We start from the raw sequence: 21,881 nt of genomic DNA, 5'->3' as shown, positions 1-21,881 counted from the left end.
TACTCAGAGCATCATTCCAAAAGCAAATCTGCCCCGCTACACGCCATGGCTTTTGGTTTCCTGCAAGAAGTGAGAGCATCTGTGTCTGTGATTCTCATTCCTCATGACACACTGAAGTGGGTGCTGGTCTAGAACCAGGACAGGTGAGCAGTGTGGGCACAGGTGAGTGGCAGACGCAGGGCGCACTGTCCCTCTGCCCTAGAGGTTGGATCCCTGTAGTCCACCCACAGTGAGTGAATAAGCATGGCCAGTTCTTCCAAGCTGCCCGATTCAGGTCACAGACGATGCCACCCCACTCCTCCATACAGCAAAAACTTCTTATATAATATTTTGGGTTAATGTTTTCATAAAATGCTTTACTGTTTTCCTTTCATTTTTTTCTTAACTGTCAGACTTAATTTTAGCAATTTTGATGGAAAATTTCCTAAATGGCTTTACATGTTTCTTTACCTTTTTCTTTCAGGGCAGCTTGAAAAAATAAAACCTTAATTATGGAGAATTTTGAAGATACACAAAAGTAGTTCATAGTAGAAACCCACAGTGTGCCTCTGCCAGGTCTGGCTTCTGGGCTCACATCACATCTGTGGAACCAATCACGCTGTGAGTGTAGCAGGAATATGGTCATTATCATCGTGAATGTCTCTGCCAGGCATTTTCACTGCTAAGATAGATTATGCTGAGTGAACAGATCACAGTTTATCTGTCCTGCTGATGGACATTTGAGTTGGTTTTGATTGGAAGATGGAGCCAGCAGAAATACTGAAAATGTTCCTGCCTGTGACACTGGAGACTCTGTACGCTCACTTCTCGCTCTTCTTACTTTTTATTTAAGTATAGTAGATTTATAATTGGGTTAATTTCTGCTGTACAGCAAAGTGATTCAGTTACATGCATATGTGCATTCTTTTCCATTATGGTTTGTTACCGGATATTGACTGTATTTCTATGTGCTATACAGTAGGACCTTCTTGTTTATCCATTCTATATGTAATGGTTTGTATCTGCTAATCCCAAACTCCCAACCCATCTGGCCCCCACCATCCCTCCCCTTGGCAGCCACAAGTCTGTTCTCCATGTCAGTGAGTCTGTTTCTATTTCTTGGACGTGTTCATTTGTGTCATATTTTAGATTCTACGTATAAGTGATTGTATTTGTCTCTCTCTGACTTACTTTACTCAGTATGACAGTCGCTAAGTCCATCCATGTCATTTTAACTGGCATCTCACTTTTTATGGCTGAGTGGTATTCCACTGTATGTATGTACCACATTTTTATCCATTCATCTGCCAATGGACATTCATGGTTTCCATGTCTTGTCTATTGTGAATAGTGCTGCTATGAACATTGGGGTGCATGGGGTTTTTTTTTTGAATTACAGTTTTCTCTGGATATATGCTCAGGAATGGGATTGCTGTGTCATAAGGTAGTTCTATTTTTAGGTTTCTGAGCAACCTCTATACTGTTCTCCATAGTGGCTATATGAATTTACATTCCCACCATCAGTGTAGGAGGGTTCCCTTTCTCCATACCCTCTCCAGTATTGTTTATAGAATTTTTAATGATGGCTATTCTAACCAGTGTGAGGTGATACCTCATTGTGGTTTTGATTTGCATTTCTCCAATAATTAGTGATGCTGACCATCTTTTCACTTGCTTGTTGACTTTCTGTATTTCTTCTTCGGAGAATTGCCTATTTAGGTCTTCTGCCCATTTTTTGATTAGGTTGTTTGCTTTTTTTTTTTTTTTTTTGCTGGGTTGTATGAGCTGTTTGTATATTTTGGAGATTAAGTCCTTGTTGGTCACATAGTTTGCAAATATTTTCTCCCATTCTGTAGGTGGTCTTTTCCTTTTGTTTATTACTTCCTTTGCTGTGCAGAAGCTTGTAAATCTGATTAGGTCCCATTTGTTTATTTTTGTTTTTATTTCTGTTGCCTTGGGAGATTGACCTAAGGAGACACTGGTGCTATTTATGTCAGAGAGCATTTTGCCTATGATCTCTTCTAGGAGTTTTATGGTGTCCTGTCTTATGTTTAAGTCCTTAAGTCACTTTGAATTTATTTTTGTATATGGTGTGAGTGGGTTCTAACATCACTGACTTACATGAGGCTGTCCTGCTTTCCCAGCTTTGCTGAACAGACGGTGTTTTCTCTATTGTATATCCTTCCCTCCTTTGTCATAGATTAATTGACTCAAGGTGTGAGCATTTCATTTCTCTTGAGCATAAAAACTTAGGAGTGAAATTTCTGGATCAGAGGCTAGAGGTGATTTAAAACTTAAATGATGCCAAACAGGTTTCCAAGGTATTGTGCCAATTTACTCCTGCCTGGGATTAGTAGCTTTAAGAGCCGGGAACATGTCTTCAGTATTGAAAGAATTTCAGTATTTGAATCACTCAGTTGAGGCTTGGTATGACTTGAGTGATCTTAACCATCTTCATTTCAACAGAGATATGGAAAATGTTGCTCAAGGGTACAGAGATGAAGGTCATTTTGGGAGATGCCCCGTGGTTTTCTCACCTCCAGGTATGACCCTCTGCTTAGAGCTTCTCTCTGTTAAGTTTTGTGCTCAGGGGACTCTTCCACGGGCTCCCAGGGTGGAAAGCAGAGTACCTGGACCCTGCCTGTCCCAGCTGTAGACTCAGCCTTCAAAGACAACAAATTGGAAAATCCTTGCATTGCCCTGTAATGAAATCTTACAGTAAAAGTAAATGTATAAGTTAAATTTTAGGTGAAAGAATCGCTACTTGTGGGTGATACGATTGTGTATCTGGGAGATTCAACTGAAAAATGAATAGAAATAAAAAGAAAATTCAGTAATGTGACTAATTACAAATTTAACATTCAATAAGCAATGGCTTTCTGATGTGCAAGGAACCTGTTAGAAAATATAACAAAAGGAAAATTCACTTGCAATGCCCACAAAAGACAGAATATCTAGGAACAAACTCAATTAAGATGAATTTAAATGAACCAAAACTTTATAGCTCCAGTAAAACTTAAAAAATATTGAGCAAATAGCAAAATACACCCTATTTTTTAATAACAAGAACTGACATTATACTTTTTCCTCCCTATGCTCAGTCACTTTAGTCATGTCCAACTCTTGACCCTATGGACTGTAGCCCATCCTCTGTCCATGGAATTCTCCAGGCAAGAATCCTGGAGTGGGTTGCCATACTTATCTAAAAATTTCATGCAATCTCAATAAAAAATATCTATTTCTTAATTAGACAAGCTGATTCTAAAGTTCATATGAGGACTTCCCTGGTGGTAGAGTTGTTAAAAATCCACCTGCCTGTGCAGGGCACATGAGTTCAGTCCCTGGTCCAGAAAGATCCCACATGCTGCGGAGCAACTTAGCCCATATGCCTGCAACTGCTGAAGCCTGTGTGCATAAAACCTGTGCTCTGCAACAAAAGAAGCCACCTCAATGAGAAGCCAGCACACTGCACCTAGAGCAGCCCCCACTCACAATTGGAGAAAGCTTGCACAAAGCAAAGAAGACCCAGCGCAGCCAAAAATAAATAAGTAGAAGTATAAGATTTACACAAAGAAAATATGAAAAAATTTAGACATTAAAAAAATAAAGTTCATATCATGCAAAACTAGCCAAGAAAACTCTATAAAAGAAGGCTAATAGGTGAGACTGCCCTTCTAAGTAATAATAACTAGGGCTTCCCTGGTAGCTCAGCTGGTAAAGAATCTGCCTGCAATGCAGGAGACCCCAGTTTGATTCCTGGGTCGGGAAGATCCCCTGGAGAAGGGATAGGCTACTCATTCCAGTATTCTTGGGCTTCCCTGGTGGCTCAGTTGGTAAATAAGCCGCCTACAATGCGGGAGACTTGGGTTTGATCCCTGGCTTGGGAAGGTCCCCCGAAGAAGGGAATGGCAACCTACTCCAGCGTTCTCGCGTGGAGAATCCCATGGACAGAGGAGCCTGGCGGGCCACAGTCCACAGGGTCGCAAGGAGTTGGACATGACGGAGTGACTGAGCACGTATAAAACTACACTTACTTAAAGGTGCTTAAAACAGCATATGAATGTACAGTGAGATCAATGGGACAAATAAGAGAGCCCAGAAATAGACCCCAACACATATGGAAAGATGACATTTCAAAGCAATGAAAAAAAGATAGATGATTCAATAAATGACTCTAGGACAGCTGAGTGCCAGCTGGAGCCATGGCTTGCTCCTTACACTGAAGAAAATTCCAGATGGAGAAAAGTACTTTAAAAGCATAAAAGCACGGAAAGAAGCTTGAGGGTTGTTTTTTTTTTTTTTTTTTTAAATCATCTCCAAATATGGAAGATTTTTCTAAATAAGACATAAAACCCAGAAGCCATAAAGGAAAAGACTGCTGCAGTTTCATACCCATAAATCTTTTATAGATGATTAAGAAGTACAAACTATTATGTACAAAATTAGCTATAAGAATATATTTTACAGTAAAGTATGCAGACTACAGCCAATATTTTATAATACCTATAAATGGAGTATAACCTTTAAAAATTGTGATTCACTATATTGTGTACCTGTAACTTATATAATACTGTACATCAACTATTTTTTTACAGTAGATTAATTTTCTAAGGAAAAAAGTTTATTTAGGGAAAAAGCGTTATTTCTAAAAGTATTTTGAAATGACAGACTTGGAAAAAACATTTGCTACTAAAACAACAAAGGCCTAACTGCCTTACTACTGAAAGAACAACTGTTATTTAAAAATCAGAAAGAGCTGGTTAATATCCATAATCCAACATCCAAAAGAAAAGCGAACAAAAGACAAGAGCAGGTAGTCTTGTATATAAAGGTGCTCAACCTAATTCACAATAAAAGCAATGGAAATTCCAACCAGACAATAAAAATTTAAATGACGGATAATCCACATTGGACGAAAGCTTTGCATACCACCAGAAACGGTGCTGGTGAGACGCCAAGGACTCCGTGTTCTCCAGGGCTCTTTGGTGTTCAGTGTCAAAAACTGGACGCGTGTACCTCTGCATCCGGCACTTCTTCCTCTACAGACTCTGAGGGCAGAATTCCATAACTGAAAATTGCTTTTAATAGCACTAAACTGGAAACAATTCAAATGGCCTTTCAGTAAGAGCCTGGCCAGGTGTGCTTTCGAATGGGGACTGACAAGCTGTTTCTTAAAGGGCCAGATAGTATTTTAGACTTCAGGGGCCAAGAAGCAGCACAGAGTTTATTACGTACACACTTCTTTAAAACTATGCTCAGTCAAATATGAAAACAGATGTCTTTGGTCTCAGGTCTAGGACATCCATCACTGACTTGATGGACATGGGTTTGGGTGGACTCTGAGAGTTGGTGATGGACAGGGAGGCCTGGCATGCTGCCAGTTAAGTCACTTGGTTGTGTCCGACTTCTTGTGACCCCATGGACTGCAGGATATGCAATCAACACACAAATATCAGTTGTGTGTCTATACACTAACAATGAACAGTGTGAAAAGGAAATTAACAAAATAATCTCATTTACAGTAGCACAAAAAGAATGAAATACTTAGGAATTAATTTAACCAAGGAGGTGAAAGACTTACATACTGAAAAGTATAAAACATTGCTAAAAGAAACTAAAGACACAAATAAATGAAAGGCATTTTGTGTTCATGGATTGGAAGACTTCATATCATCAAGATGTTACTATTACCCAAACTGATCTATAGAGTCAAATATAATCCCTATCAAAACCTAAAAGATATTTTTGCAGAAATAGAAAAATTCATTCTTAAATTCATTCTTAAATTCATATAGACTGCAAATAGCTAAAACAATCTTAAAAGAAAAACAGAGTTGGGGGATTCATACTTTCAGTATGGTACTGGCATAAAGACAGACATACAGACCACTGGAACAGAATAGAGAGCTTGGAAATAAACCTCATATACAGGGTCAAATTATTTTTGATGAGGGTACTAACACTATTGATGGTGAAAGGACAGTCTTTTCAACAAATGGTGCAGGGAAAACATTCAACTATATACAGATGACCAATAAACACATAAAACAATGCTCAAATGTCACTCATCATTAAGGAAATGCAAATCAAAACTAGAGTGATGTATAACCTTACAGCAATAAGGATGGCTATTATCAAAAACCCAGAAAAGAACAAGTGTTGGCAAGGATGTGGAGAGATTGGAACACCTATTCACTGTTGCTGGGAATGTAAAATGATGCAACTGTTCTGGAAAACAGCTTGGTGATTCCTTGAAAACTAAAAAATAAAATTACTATGTGATCCAACAATTCCACTTTTGGGTTTATATGCAGGGTCTATAAAAAAGCAGGGTTTCGTGGAGAGAGATTTGTACACCCATGTTTGTAGCAGTATTATCCACAATAGCCAAAAAGGCTGAAGCAACCCAAGTATCCATTGACAGATGAATGGATAAACAAGATATGAGATACACTCACTCATATACACACACACACACACACACACACACTGAAATATTATTCAGTCTGAAAAAGAAATGACATTCTAATATACACTACCACATAAATGACATTATTTGAATGGAACTTGAGGACATTATTTGATGTGAAATAAGAAAGATACAAAAGGACAAATATTGTATGATTTCACTTACATGTGATATCTGAAATAGTCAAATTCATAGAGACAGAAAGAATGGCAATCACCATGGGCTAGGGGCAGAGTGGGTATAGGGAGTTATTGTTTACTGGGAATAGATTTCAGTTTGGGGTGATGAAAGAATTCTGAACATTAAAAGTAGTTATGGCTGTACAATAACATGAATATACTTAAGGTCATTGAATTGTACACTTAAAAATGATTAAAATGGCAAATTTTATATATATTTTATCAGATTAATAAAAGAATATTATTTAACATTGTTAGAAAGCAAAGGATATAATAATAAGCTGCCAATTATACAAATTTATGTGCATACATACGTGTATATTGGAAATTTCTGAATGACATGTGAGGAATATGGCGGGTTTCTGGGATGGCAGAGAGCCTTGTTATTTAGTTACTAAGTTATGTCACCAACTCCCTTGTGATCCTATGGACTGTAGCCCACCAGGCACTTCCATCCATGGGATTTCCCAGGCAAGAATACTGGAGTGGGTTGCCATTTTCTTCTCCAGGGGAAATCTTCCTGACCCAGGGAATGAACCTGCGTCTCCTGCATTGGCAGGCGGGTTCTTTACCACTGAGTCACTAAAGAAGCCCAACAGAGAGCCTTACTCTTTCAATAAAAACTCTGGATTTAGATAGAAACATTTGCCATAAAATAGTAAAGTGTTTTCAACAGTCATAGATCATCAAAATCCCTTCTGCCACACCAAACGTATAATTCCCAATCTACTTCCCACGCTGGCCACGCCACACCTACTGCTAAAGTCAACATCAGCCTACTCAGCACCTTCATGTAATCAGAATAACGCAGCCACTCCTCTGGGTGGATATGACTCTCAGTCATGCAGCCTGGAGAGCCAAAAGAAGGACAGGTTTCAGGCCCACTAGCCCTTCATTGGGGTGCCATTTTTGCAGTGCACAACATGTACAGCTCTTCATGATGTTTCTGCCTGGGGCCAATTTTACCCTACTTGACCAATGTTATTTTTCATAGACCAAGAAAGAATACATAGCACCTTTGTTAAAAATACAATTTTAAAAAAATAAATGTTTCTTTGAAAAGCTTACAAAAGATAAGGGGAGTAGTCCACTCTTTTCAGTTGATACAGCACAAAAAAATGCCATACAAATTTTCTTTTGTTGATTACAGTGATATTCATAACCACATGACCTGTGAAACTTTCTGGTTACTTGAAATTTGAATTTTTTCTCTCAGAAAGTCCTAATTGTTTAGTTACTAGGGAAAACTCCCTGTTCTCTATTTTTCTATCAGTTGGGTCCCTGTAACCACCTGTGTTGATGTGGTCTATCTGGATGTGGTCTGAGGACTTTGATGCACCACTGTGAGGCCAGAAGTTATAGGGTCAATGTGATGTCTGATTTCAGATAAACAAAATGCACACCAAGTGGTTTCTGTATTGCCTTTTTTTTTTTTTTTTAAAGAATAACGTTTGGTACAAGCCGTATGACCCCATGCAAAGAACTGTGATTATTTGCCATACTTATGTGCCACAGATTCATTACAAATCTGGAAAATGAAAATGACCTGGAAATACTGAGTCAGCAGCCATGAAATTAAAAGACGCTTACTCCTTGGAAGGAAAGTTATGACCAACCTAGACAGCATATTAAAAAGCAGAGACATTACTTTACCAACAAAGGTCCATCTAGTCAAGGCTATGGTTTTCCAGTAGTCATATACGGATGTGAGAGCTGGCCTATAAAGAAAGCTGAGTGCCGAAGAATTGATGCTTTTGAACTGTGGTGTTGGAGAAGACTCTTGAGAGTCTGTTGGACTGCAAGGAGATCCAGCCAGCCCATACCAAAGGAGATCAGTCCTGGGTGTTCATTGGAAGGACTGATGTTGAAGCTGAAACTCCAATACTTTGGCCACCTGATGCAAAGAGCTGACTCATTGGAAAAAACCCTGATGCTGGGAAAGATTGAGGGCAGGAGGAGAAGGGGATGACAGAGGATGAGATGGTTGGATGGCATCACCGACTCCATGGACATGGGTTTGGGTGGACTCCGGGAGTTGGTGACGGACAGGGAGTCCTGGCATGCTGCGGTTCATGGGGTCGCAAAGAGTCAGATACGACTGAGTGACTGAACTGAACTGAACTGAAGTGGCCAAGAAAGAAGGAAGGTCTCAGCTACCCTGACAAGCTGGGTTTTGGCTCCTTCTCCTTAGATACACATGTTTGTGACTCTTGATGACCCTAAGTCCATGATAAGCAGGTGCTTTGTAAAACCAGGCTGTTCTGAACCTAAAGGTAACTCTCTTCCTATTAAACATGAAATAGACCTACTTTCAAATGTATTCTGTCCTTTAAAAATATTTTTTGACTTAGAGAAAAGTTGGTTACTTACCCTTTACCCAGATTCCCCTAATGTTACTATCTAGCATAATCATATAAAAGTTAAGAAGTAGTCATGGGTACAGTACTATTAACCCATCTGCAGACTTCATTTGGACTTGATCAGTTTTCCCACATCTGCATTTGGCTGTCACATACCCTTAATATCCTTAGATCTGTGACTTTCCCTATCTTCCCTTGTCTTTCATGACGTGGGCATTATTGAAAAGCACCGGCCACTTATTTAGCAGGACATCCTCCATTTGGGTTTGTCTCACTTCAGAGCAGCATGTTGACATCTTTTTACAGTGGTATTGCCTTTGATCACTTGGTTATGGTGCTGTCTCCTGACCAGATTACTGTTTTCCTCTTTGTAATTAATAAATATCTTGTGGGTGGGGATACTTGAGACTGCAAATATCTTGTTTTTCCACAAACTTTTGCTGACAACTTGAACATTTCATTTGTGGATCCGAGAACTATTAGACTGATTTTCTGCAGGAGATTTTCTGTTCCCCTCTTTCTTTCTACATTTGTTAATTAGAAATCTTTTATAAGGAAGAGCTGGCCTTTCTCCTTTATTTACTTGTTAATTTTGAAAACTTTATTTACTTATATCAATATGTGCTTATGGAAATTTATTCTATGGGTTATAATTCAACATTGTTATTTATTTTATTGCTTCCATTGCTCCAGCTTTGGCCATTAGCTCTGTCATGTTCCTGAACCATCTGCCACGTCCCCATTCTTTTCAAGTATGTCCTCCCTTACTAGTCCGACAAGATGCTTCTGGCTCTTCATAGCAGCACTATTTACAACAGCCAAGATATAGACGCCACCTAAGTGACCATGAACAGAGAAGTGGATAAAGCAGATGTGGCGCGTATATACAACGGAATATTACTCAGCCTTAAAGCAGAGAGACATTTTGCTATTTGTAGCAATACGGTTGAGCTTTCAGGTATTATGCCTAGTGAAGTAAGAGAAAGAAATACTACATGATATCACTCAAATGTTGACTCTAGGGGACTTCACTGGTATCTAGTGGCTAAGACCTTGTGTTTCCAATGCAGGGGGCCAGGGATTGATCCCTGGTTGAGGAACTAAACATGCCCACAACTAAGAGTTCAAAGGCCTCAATTAAAAGGTCTCACACACCACAACTGTGTGAAGCCAAATAAATACTTTAAAAATGTGGAATCTAAAAAATAAAAGAAGCTAGTGAATATAACAAAAAAAGAAACAGACTCACAGACATAGAGAATAAATTAGTGTTTACTGGAGGGGGAAAGGAAGGAGGAAGCGGCAAAATAGGGATAAGAGATTAAAAGATACAAACTACTATCTATTAAATAGGTACAAGGATACAGTGTACATCACAGAGATTACAGCCAATATTTTATAATAACTGTAAATGGAGTATAACCTTTAAAAATTGTGAATCACTATGTTGTATACCTGAAACTTACAAAATATTGTAAATTGCATATACCCTAGTTTAAAAAAACTTTTATGCTTCAGGTTCACCTTGTATTTTCCCCATCTCACTGCAAGAAAAGAAGCACAAGTGATAATGCTAATTAATCATGAATAAAAGTAAATATAATTATTGACAGTGGTGTGATAGGACTAAAACAATACCCTAGACCTCCATATCACCTCCGTTCAGAGGCTCTGCAACTAGCTTAAGTTCCATGGTTTGATTCATTTTAGGTAATTTCTAGAACAGTGCAGGATACGTGTGCTGCATGCTTAGTCGCTAAGTTGTGTCCGACTCTCTGTGACCCCATGGACTATAGCCCACCAGGCTCCTCTGTCCATGGGATTCTCCAGGCAAGACTACTGGAGTGAGTTGCTGTGCTCTCCTCCAGGGGGTCTTCCTGACCCAGGGATTTAACCCAGGTCTCTCACATTGCAGGCGGATTCTTTACCATCTGAGCCACAGGGGAAGCCCACAGGACACATAGTGGGTCATAATATAACATCTCTGAAAATATATGTTCCACACGGGCATTTTTCTTTCTTAGCCTCAGAAAAATTATCCTCTTGGCTAAATTCAGGTTTCTCTTCCTTAGGACACCAGAGAAAATGGATACATCACATCTCTGTTCACCTCATGCTTAGAACAGCCCTCAATTCTGGACCTTAATTCCAGAGCCCAGGATGGGACAGGTAAGGGAAAAGACAGTGGGACACAGCAGGGGTTCAACTGAAAGTCAAAGTCACCACCTCTGGAGGGCCTCTGAGCCTGTCAGTCCCCAGTCAGCAGGGCTCCCCAGCTCATTTTCCAGGTTGTTATTGTTGTTATTGCTGTTTTCCCCTAAATCTGCTCATTGTCAGGCTCAGCACTGTTTAAATCTTGATGAGAAAGAGCAAGAAAGCAAAGTAAGCAAACATAAGGGCTTTTCTCTGCAAATGTTGCCTGGGTATGTTGGCTCTGGCCTCCAGCCAAGGAAAACATAGATGATCCAAGAATCACCACCCTCCACTGGGACCTGCCACCCTTCAGCCCAGAGGTTTTATTTTGCAGGCAGCGGTAAAGAAGCAAGAGTCTGGTTTAACCCCAGTCCTGAGGCCCCTTGGCTGGCAGCTCTGTCTTACACATGTCAACTTGTCCCAAGCATGAGACAGGGTACCGATGGGCACTCTTTCCTTGGGATCCAGCAGAAAAGCCGGGTGGTGTTTAAGAAAAAGCAAAGTGAATTAAAAAACAGAAGACTGAAGTTCAAGAACCCCGCCATCAGTTAGCCTTGGGCTCAGAGAGGGAATAAAACTAGGCTGCTGCAAAGATACCACCTACTTTCTAGGTTCTTGAAAATGATTTTTTTTTTTTTTTTTGGTCCTGTTGATATCAAGGGTCCTACTGATATCAAGTCCTGTAGCAACAATAGGAATTCCTAGGATCAGGCCAGGCTTAGAGTTGACCAAACACCCCAGGTTTAAAAGCTACATGATACTGAAGTTCTATCAGAGCTAAAAGAACTGACTAGATGGGACATGCAAATCATTCACTATGTAACAGTGGTAATAATCATACTAGTGACCACACATTCACATGCCTAATATCTGAAGGATGTTTAACTCCAGTCCTAACCACCAGCCCATACAATAGGTAGTTTTACCTTTTGTGGCATTTTTTTTTTTTTAATGGCTACCAATCTTTGACTATTAAGATCTTTGTCCCTCGCCTTGAATCCTGCTACTTCTAAAGAAACCTGCTCCATTTTGACAACTTGGCCTTCAGTTGCCAAGACCCAGCCACCCTAGGTTGTTCTTTCCCTGGTGAGGACATCCAGCCACACAGGCTGATTAAACTTCAATTGTCGGGGACTTCTCTGGTGGTCCAGGGAATATGCCTTGGATTAAGAATGTGCCTTGCAATGCAGGGGACACAGGTTCAATCTCTGGCCAGGGAATTAAGATCCTACATGCCAAGGAGCAACTAAGCCCGTGGACCACAGCTACTGAGCCGTGTGCTCTGGAGCCTGTGAGCCACAAGAGTCCCTGTCCTGCAGCGAAAGATCCCACATGATGCAATAAAGATCTTGTTATGCCACAACTAAGACCTGATGCATAAATAAACATTCAAATTAAAAAATAAATAAATAAAATAGAAAATAAAGGCCTGACACATAAACATTAAAATAAAATCAATTAAAAAAATAAAATGAACATTAAAAAAAACCCCTCCAATTGTCTCTCCAGTAGACGGCAAACTTATATTGCTAGGAAGGTCTAAATAAGTACATAAAGGTTAAGCTTTTCTTTTTGTTCTTTTGAATTAATATTCTTATTTGGCATGGCTTGTGCTTTGAGTAAAGCATTTGCAGGTTGCATCGTTTTGACTCCCTGCATTTTCAGATGGTTGTCTCTGCCTCTGGGTGATGGAGTTTGTCAAATCTTCTGCTGGTGGATGTGAACAGATGGCACACAGGGCTGTGCTCAGGTGGCTGCTTGGCACCCCTTCCTGCCCTCTGTGTCCAATTGCCCCTGTGTGCTCAGTGAGATAACTCTCCAGGGTCACATGCCAGTGAAGGACCAGTAAGTAACAGAACCAGGGTTTTACCAGGATCTCCTTGTTAATTTTCTCAAGCGGGCTATCTCTGTTTCTTCATTTTCCTTTTTTTTGGCTGCAAGCACAGCTTCCAGATGGTGCTAGTGGTAAAGAACCCACTCCTGCCAATGCAGAAGACTTGGGTTCAGTCCCTGGGAGGAGGGACTGGCAACCCACTCCAGTACTCTTGCTTGGAGAATCCTATGGACAGAGAAGGCTGGCGGGCTATATTCCATAGGGTCACGAAGAGTCAGACATGACTGAAGTGACTTAGCACACATGTACAGCTTGCAGGATCTTAGTTTCCCGACCAGGGGTAGAACCCACGCCCTTGGTAGTGAAAGCACTGAGTCCCAACCACTGGACCACCAAGGAATTCCTCTTTTGTCTTCTGAAATAACTCAGAATCCCTGTGCCTCACCAGCAAAGTTGGAAACATCATCAAGTTACATGAAATAGCCTCTTAATAAAGTTCAATTAATTAATTTTTCCTTTGTGTTAATGCTTTTGTTTGCATTTTCATTTTACTGCTGCATGTTGGCCCTGCCCATGGTTGCCTCTCAGAAAACTTGTGATGAATGATCAGATGGAGGAAAGAACAAACCCTGTAGGCCCAGACTGTTCCAGTGCTCAGTGAGACAGTCTTGTTTCAACCTGCCTGGCCTGACCTCTCCCAGAGCTCTCCAGGACCATGAAGAAGGTCCAGGAAACCCCTGGGAGGCAAGGGGTTTTTGCAGAGAGGATAGTTGAGGTAGTTAAATGGGTGACATCCACAGAAGCCACTTTTTGCCAGGTCAGAGCGTGACCTTGGCAGCTGTGGCAGACCCTTGTGGATGGTGAATTTAGAAGACTCAGGGTAGGGTCAGTAAGGTCACTCCAGGAAAGGCCAGAGAGTAAATGGTCTGTATTGTCACCACTTGACTCTGCCCCTGCAGTGTGGAAGGAGCTCTAGACAACACACAAACCAGTGGGGTGGCTGTGCGCCAAACTTTACCTACAAGACCTGGCAGTGGGGAGGCTGTAATTTGCTGACTCCTGACTCAGGAGATGGTGGTCAAAAAACAGGGCTGGGCCTTGCCCTCAGCTATTTAGATGGAAATTTTTTTTTTTTTTTTCATGTCTTCATTTAACAAATACTTAAACAGCCACATTAGACCAGACATTTGGAAAGTGAAAAGTGAGTCACTCAGTTGTGTCCAACTCTTTGCGACCCCATGGACTATACAGTCCATGGAATTCTCCAGGCCATTTCCCTTCTCCAGGGGATCTTCCCAACCCAGGGATTGAACCCAGGTCTCTTGCATTGCAGGTGGATTCTTTACCAGCTGAGCCACAAGGGACACCCAGACATTGGGAAGAACTTTATCGATGCTCTTAATTATCACAATGATCCTATTAATATTAGGCAAGTATTTACTATTATTCTCCCTAGTCTGGTACAGAGAGGTTAGGTAACTTGCCCAAGGTCACACAGTGGTAAGTGGGTGCATCAGGGTTTGAATGCAGGCGGCCTGTGCTCTTCCCCATCACCCTGTGCTTGCAGAGGCAGGCTGGCCTTCACAGAAGGAACACACTGGGCACCCTGCTCTGTGTTGGCCTGGAGGGAGGGGACAGGGACTGAGGTGATGAAGACCCAGTTCTGAGATAGGAAGGACCCTATGGGGCCTTCTCAGGACAGACTACCCCCGACTTCTGAAGTCTTCCACCTCCCTCTTGTCTGTACAAAATCTTTAGCCAAAGAATAAATTTCATCAGAGAGATGAGAAAATATATAAACAAAGGAAAGCAGTCCAAGACCAAATAATAGTAGTTTTGTCATGAAGCCAACTGTCGTGAACTGTCTTGAGGAGTTCCTCCTCAAGAGCTGCAGATAATATTGAGCCGTATCCTGTGAGCTGTCTTGTAGATACTGAAACCCCCACCAGATGCAAGAAGTTAACTACCTGATGAACAGACTGGTAGCCATGACATAAGCTGCCACAATTCCAGGAATTGGCCTCAAAGAAATGGGAACAAACTGACCTTGGAACTGAAGATTAACCATACCTATAACCATCAAGATGATGCTGGTCAGACCGCCAATGACCAATTTGAAGATGACTGTCAGAGCTGACTGTGCTGCTTCTGTATGTAGCCCCTCCCATAAGAGCTCTTGCCCACTGATGGTGGGGGGAGCTGGCCCTTGGACAGTAGTCTGCCTTCTCCCCTGGTTACTAGTCTCCGGAATAAAGCAAACTTTCCTTTCCACCAACACCTGCCTCTCAGGTATTGGCTTTGGAGCAGTGAGCAGCTGGACCTGAGTTCTGTAACATTCCTACCCTCAAGGAGCCCTGTGGGAACTGTGCAGATCAACAAGGAAAAGCATAAGATGCAGGATGGCTCTACTAAGAAAGCAGAGAAGTTGCAAAACTCACCTTCAGGGATAAAGGTCAGAAAACTGGTGACCTTGAAGAGGACAATGGAGGACACAGGGACTTTCTGCAGTGCTGGAAGGGGCCAGTGTCTTCAACTAGGCACCCCATATATTTGGGTAAAAAAACTGTCAAGCTGACCCAGTAAAATACATGCATTTCAAAGGAAACAGACTTGGGGGTAGTGGGTGAAGCTGGCAGGTGGTGAGGCAGCTCTCCAGGCTGTTGCTCTCCGAGGTCTCATCCAGGTGCTGGAGGGTTCCTCAGCCCCCATCCCCTCTCCTCAGAGTTCTACTGGGAGGAGATGGAGTCATAGACAGTGACATAACTCTCAATGAGTGCCTCTGGGGGCAGCACTGACATCCCTCCTCAGCAGGCAGACGGCTGGGAGCTGCTTCCAGACCAGAGTCAAGGCCTTTCCCACAAACTCCTTTGGGATGGACTGGGATACTTGCCATGAAGCCTGGGCACAGATGTGGGACCCACAACATACTCACCCAGGGGACCCCACAAAGAGGGAGGGAGAGGGCCTCTCTTTGGCCATCAGCCAGGACTGTGTTCCTGACCTTACTCAGCACCCTGTGAGGTAGGCTCAGACTGTAAACTCCTTGCAGATAGGAGTCTTCTTGGGAATCTGGTGCCTTGCACAGAGACTTGGGAAATGACCTGCCCACGCGCTGGCACTGGATTTAGGTAGAACTGTCGCCATGCCATAGGCAAGTGATGTAATAGGATTATAGGACCTCAGAGTCACAGAGGAGTCAAACAAGATGCTCTGTGTAGAAGTTCTCAGCCCACTGCCAGGCGAGACAACACCACATGGATGTTAACTGCCATCCTTGGAGAGGGACTGTCCCACATGAAGGTCACACCTATGACCTCAGCCAGATCAACTGTGCCAGACATCTCCACTAGAGCATCCAACCACCCGTTCTGGTGCCATCTGTAGCCCCACCTCCAGAAGCCTGGGCTCTGCCTAAAATGTCAAGCAAAACCTTGATAAAATTATGTAATGAACAGGTGCGTGATCTAGCTGAAGAGGGACGTTCCAAGTCTGGCTGACACACAGAGAGGCTGGACTCCCCGCCATATCAACACAAGGCCCTGCCGCAGACAGCAAGACAGATTCTAACAGTCTCTTGTGTTCAAAGAGAAACATGGGAGGGCTGTTCCAGCCGCCTCTGAAAATGCTGGGCTTGTGTGCAACTGGACACGAGGTTATGAGCAGATGGCCTCTGGAGACAGGCCTCTCTCCCACAGCGTGACAGCCTTGAACACGGTGGATTGTGAAGTTATTTGTCGTACAAGCTGATCTGACTGAAATTCTAATTCCAGAAGTGAGTCATGGACTCAGCACCAATACTGTGGGTGATGTGCACATGGATGGTTTTTGCTGCCTTGTTTGTAGTGACAAAAAAACTGGAAACTGCCAGAATGTCCAACATTAGGGGCATGGTTGAAGAAATTGATACTTACACACCTCTGTTTAAAAATAAACCTGTGTCTTTTGACCTAGAAGGAGTTTTACAGTGTCTTGTTAAGAGAGAAAATCAAGTTGCACAGTATTTAATGCACTGAGAATAATCCCATTTTAATAAAAGGATAAAAGCCCATCTAAGTGTATAAATATTCACATATGTTTGTGCGGGGATGGAAGGGGTATGGAAGGATACACAACTGAATGAGTAGGGAGAGATTATTAGCTTTTCCTTTCTCTTCATTTTTTTATTTGGAGAGTTCAAATTTACAGAAAAGTTGCCAAAATTAAAAGTGGTACAAAGAACCCCTACACATCCTTTGTCAAGATTCATCTACTGTTAACATTTTATCCTTTAGCTTTATGATTTATGCATGTTTCCTGCCTGCCCTTCACTTACTTGCAGTTTCTACACACACACACACACATACGCACATTTTTTTTTCATGATCCACGTGAGGGTTAGTTACATACATCATGGCCATTCACCCCTAAGGACTCCAGAAAGTATTTCCTAAGCACAGAGAGGTTCTATTTCATCAGCACAGCACAGCCTTTGGCTTAAGGAATTAAACACTGATACAAAGTATGTTCTCTGATCATGAGAATTAAACTAGAAATCAGTAACAGAAAGACAGATGAAAACATTCCCCCAAGATATGGAAACTAAAAGACTTGCTTCTAAATAATCCAGGAGTCAAAGAAGAAATCATGAGAGAACAGTTTGAATTTAACAAGGTTAAGTAATACAATCTTTGACCTAATCCACTGATTACACACTTACAATTCCTCATGTCCTTCCCCATGTGACTTGACACTACTGTACGACCAACTGGTGTGAGTAGAATTTATCTCCCCCGCTCTAACCGAACTGGGGATGGGAAGCATGATTTGCTTGAGCTGAAGAAAAGGGAGCTGAATGACAGTGTGTCGGTTCCTGACCAAGGCTTGACGTTTTGGTGAAATGTAAACATATGAGAGACTCCTGCGCTGGAAAGATCCCTTGGAGAAGGGAATGGCTATCCACTCCAATAGTCTTGCCTAGAAAATTCCATGGATAGAGGAACCTGGCACGCTACAGTCTATGGGGTCCCAGAGTCAGACACGACTGAGCATGCACACGCGCGCGCACACACACACACATACACAAAGATACAAGCAGCACATTTGCTTTTCAGCCACCACTTATCTTCAACTCAAAATTCTTTCTCAAGATGACCCAAATTAGCAGGTTATCACTCAGAGCACAGATCAGTCTGTCTGGAATCCCTGACATTTCATTGCAGAGGAATGAGATGGCAGGTCCATCTGTGGGGACAAATACACACCCGGGGCTTGTATGTACAGCTGTCGGTTTTTCCTTGAGCTCTGGGTTGGAAAAAACCCATTAGTTCAGTTCAGTGGCTCAGTCGTGTTCAATTCTTTGAGACCCCATGGGCTGCAGCACGCCAGGCTTCCTGACCACCACCAACACCCAGAGCTTACTCAAATTCATATCCATCGAGTCAGTGATGCCATCCAACCATCTCATCCTCAGTTGTCCCCTTCTCCTCCCACAGTAGTATATATAATGGTCATCTGAGTTAAAATTCACCCATTCCAGTCCATTTTAGTTTGTTAATTCCTAAAATATTGATGTTCACTCTTGCCATCTTCTGCTTGACGACTACTAATTTACCTTGATTCAAGGACCTAACATTCCAGGTTCATATGCAATACGGCTCTTTACAGCATCAGACTTTACTTCCATCACCAGTCACATCCACAATTGGGTGTTATTTTTGCTTTGGCTCTGTCTTTTCATTCTTTCTGGAGTTAGTTCTCCACCGATCTCCAGCAGCATATTGGGCACCTACCAACTTGGGGAGTTCATCTTTCAGTGTCCTTCCTATCTTTGTGCCTTTTCATGCTGTTCATGGAGTTCTCAAGGCAAGAATACGGTTTGCCATTCCCTTCTCCAGTGGACTGCGTTTTGTCAGAACTCTCCACCATGATCCATCTGTCTTGGGTGGCCCTACACAGCATGGCTCAGTTTCAATGAGTCAGATAAGGCTGTGGTCCATGTGATCAGTTTGATTAGTTTTCTGAGATTGTGGTTTTCATTCTGTCTGCCCTCTGATGGATAAGGATAATACATTTATGGAAGATTCCTGATGGGAGAGACTGACTGAGGGGTCACTTAAGCATTAAAACGGATACACTCAGAGAGTAGAATATAACACATCTGTACTGTTAAAAACCTATACCTTAAGGCCAAGTGCACATCAGGTGATAGCTGGCCCCTCCCAGTCTGCTGGGGGGTCTCTGGAAGGCCAGGGTGGTGCTGACTCTCTGAAAGGGAAGAGGGTGAGAAGAGCCCAGAAGACCCCTTTTATATTTTTTTAATTGAAGGATAACTGCTCTACAGAATTTTATTGTTTTCTGTCAACCCTCAACATGAATCAGCCATAGGTATACATATGTCCCCTCCCTCTTGAACCTCCCTCCAGAAGACTCTCTTCTCGAAGGCTCATTGTTGCCCTGGGGAACCTGGTATCTGAGTGACCCCGTATATCCAGCCTGGGTCTTGTGGGGGAGGGGAAAAGAGCCTGCGGAGCCCTGGAGCCCATCCCAGTTATCAGAGACATGTGACAGGACAGTCTCAGACTTTTCCCTTGGGGGAGACACACACATTTCCCTTGAATGAAGGGATTCCAGCTCCCTCTAAGCACAGACTCCAGAACAGAGGTCCTGGTGTACAAGGATCACAGATGCAAAATTTTACATATGCAGAGCTTTCCTTGCATTCTCAAACGGAATCGTGTCCCACCCCCACCCCGCCAACCACCCACAAAATAAAAACTACTGCTCTTAAGAGAGCTGGAGAGCAAACTGGCTAGACTGGCCACAGGTTGTCACAAAAAGATATTTTATTTGAGAACATCTGATACTGTGGGAAGCATTTCTACTAAATCCAAAAGCACCTGACTGATGGTCCACTTCCACTCTCCACAAGCCAGCCAACAGCCTCGGCAGGCAGACGCAAGGTGTGTCTGTCCACGGCTGACCCCTCCACCACCGCACACCTTCGTCAGGGGCACAATCAAACAGGAGGCTGCCCAGCTCCTCCAGCCCCAAACTGACCTTACTTGACAGGACAGGAGAACAGCTCTCGCCTCCCAGGCCAGGGCCCCAGCCGGACATGCTCACAGGAGAAAGGTCAGGTGACGTCTCACACAAGACACTGTAACCAAAGTCAGCGCATGCCCCGCTCTGGGGACAGCACAGCCGGGTTGGGACAGGCTGAGTCAGCATGTGGTCGTCACCAGGACGGCACAGGGCCTAGTGGACATGGCAAGGATCTTGGACTACAATCACCCTGCTCACTTTAAATGGGACAGACCTTCTCTCCTCAGGAACATCAGCTCAGGCCTTTCTGGCTCAACGCGCTTTCGGCTGAAGGTCGGCACACCTGGCAGTCTTGGCTGACCCGCACTCACGTCAGCCCTCTCCTCCAAGCGCGTGTGTCCCGTGAGGAGCCACGCTCACGTCAGCCCTCTCCTCCAAGTGTGTGCCCTGGGAGGAGCCGCGCTCACGTCAGCCCTCTCCTCCAAGCGCGTGTGTCCCGTGAGGAGCCGCGCTCACGTCAGCGTCGCAGACGCAGAAAGAACGCGTGCTTACACTCCGTGCTCTCCAGGGGGTAATACTTGTCATAAAAGTCTAAGACGTACTCTTCCGTCTTGAACCCGAACTTCTGGTAGAGCAGCATGGCAGGGTTGCTGGCGGAGACGTGCAGGGTCACGTCCTTGCCCATGCAGGTCTGCAAGAGTGGAGAAGCACACAGTGAGAACGAGAGGGCCTCGGGGAAAAGGAGTGGGTGGAGAGAGTCCCTGACTTTAAGGCAGTCAGGTACAGAGGCTGGAAGAGTCCGGCCTGAGGCTGGGGTACGGGACCACCAGCCAGCGCCTGTGGGGGAACCCAAGAACCCTCGCTGAAACGTTCCAGACTGAGGTGGTGGACGGTAAGCGGATTGAATGTTTTTCCCCAGTTTTTAATGAAACTTACTCAGTAATTCCCACATGTTGGTGTCTGTCCACCTTTGATGAGGCCTCTTAGTATAGGAAGCCTTAAGGACCCTGGTTTGTAAAACCTCCAGTTTTTTCTCTCTGGAGCAAAGAGCCACTGGGGATATTTCACTGCCAACTGTTTTATAATTCAGTTACATTTAAGTATATCCAGCGTAACAATACCAAACCCTATGACAACCTTGAAAAAACAAGGGACAAGATCAGACGTTCTGTTTTTAAAAACTAGATGTCATCCTGCAAGACAATCATAAATGCTCCCACCCTGGACCTACTAGGAAAGATGTCAAGTTATGTGACCAAGTATGAAACCTCAAGACTTCTGTTTAATTATACAAGCTGGGTATCCCCTAGGGACATTCTGAATCCCAAAGACCCCCTCAGCACTCCCAGACTTCTCAGAACTGAGGTTTCTTCATGTACCACCAGCCTTGTCCCATGGGGAAAAAGAGGGGGGTCTGTTCTACTGCAGCTAGGCAGGTTCTCAGATTCTTTAATTAACAACACAGAAGAGAGCAACGGAAGTTACATAAACTCAGAACTGGCTCTTTAATGAGGAGGTGCTGAGACTGTGGACTTCATGAGTCCTGGAGGTTTTACAACCCCAGGGTCCTTAAGGCTTCCTATACTAAGAGGCCTCATCAAAGGTGGACAGATGCCAACATGTGAGAATTATTGAGCAAGTTTCATTAAAAACTGGGAAAAAACATTCACCATCTCCTATTTAAAAAGAATCTTGCCTACGTGACAGACAATGCTCCATACCGAATGGCTTCTAGGTAAGTCACCAGATGAATTCTGGGGTAAAAAAAAAACCTTGCCTGTGTTTCTGGTATTTGTATATAAATATACGGTCTATCTTCCTCAAAGGTGATACAGATTCATCAAAGG

At 43.0% G+C, this 21,881-nt stretch overlaps 1 protein-coding gene across 2 annotated transcripts in view; it reads right to left on the bottom strand.

The window, feature by feature from the left end:
- Positions 1-17,151: 17,151 nt before the first annotated feature.
- KAT14 (lysine acetyltransferase 14) overlaps positions 17,152-21,881 on the bottom strand; it is a 28,299-nt gene continuing 23,569 nt past the window's right edge. For both annotated transcript variants that reach the window (XM_027976729.3, XM_027976730.3), the window contains exon 10: positions 17,152-20,725. In XM_027976729.3, the coding sequence (XP_027832530.1) occupies positions 20,552-20,725 (174 nt within the window). In that variant the 3' untranslated portion in view covers positions 17,152-20,551. The remainder of the gene's footprint in view (positions 20,726-21,881) is intronic.

The sequence above is a fragment of the Ovis aries genome, chromosome 13 (assembly GCF_016772045.2).
Source record: "Ovis aries strain OAR_USU_Benz2616 breed Rambouillet chromosome 13, ARS-UI_Ramb_v3.0, whole genome shotgun sequence".
Taxonomy (NCBI): domain Eukaryota; kingdom Metazoa; phylum Chordata; class Mammalia; order Artiodactyla; family Bovidae; genus Ovis; species Ovis aries.
Note: the sequence above shows the minus strand (reverse complement) of the source record. Positions and strands in the feature narration are given on the sequence as shown.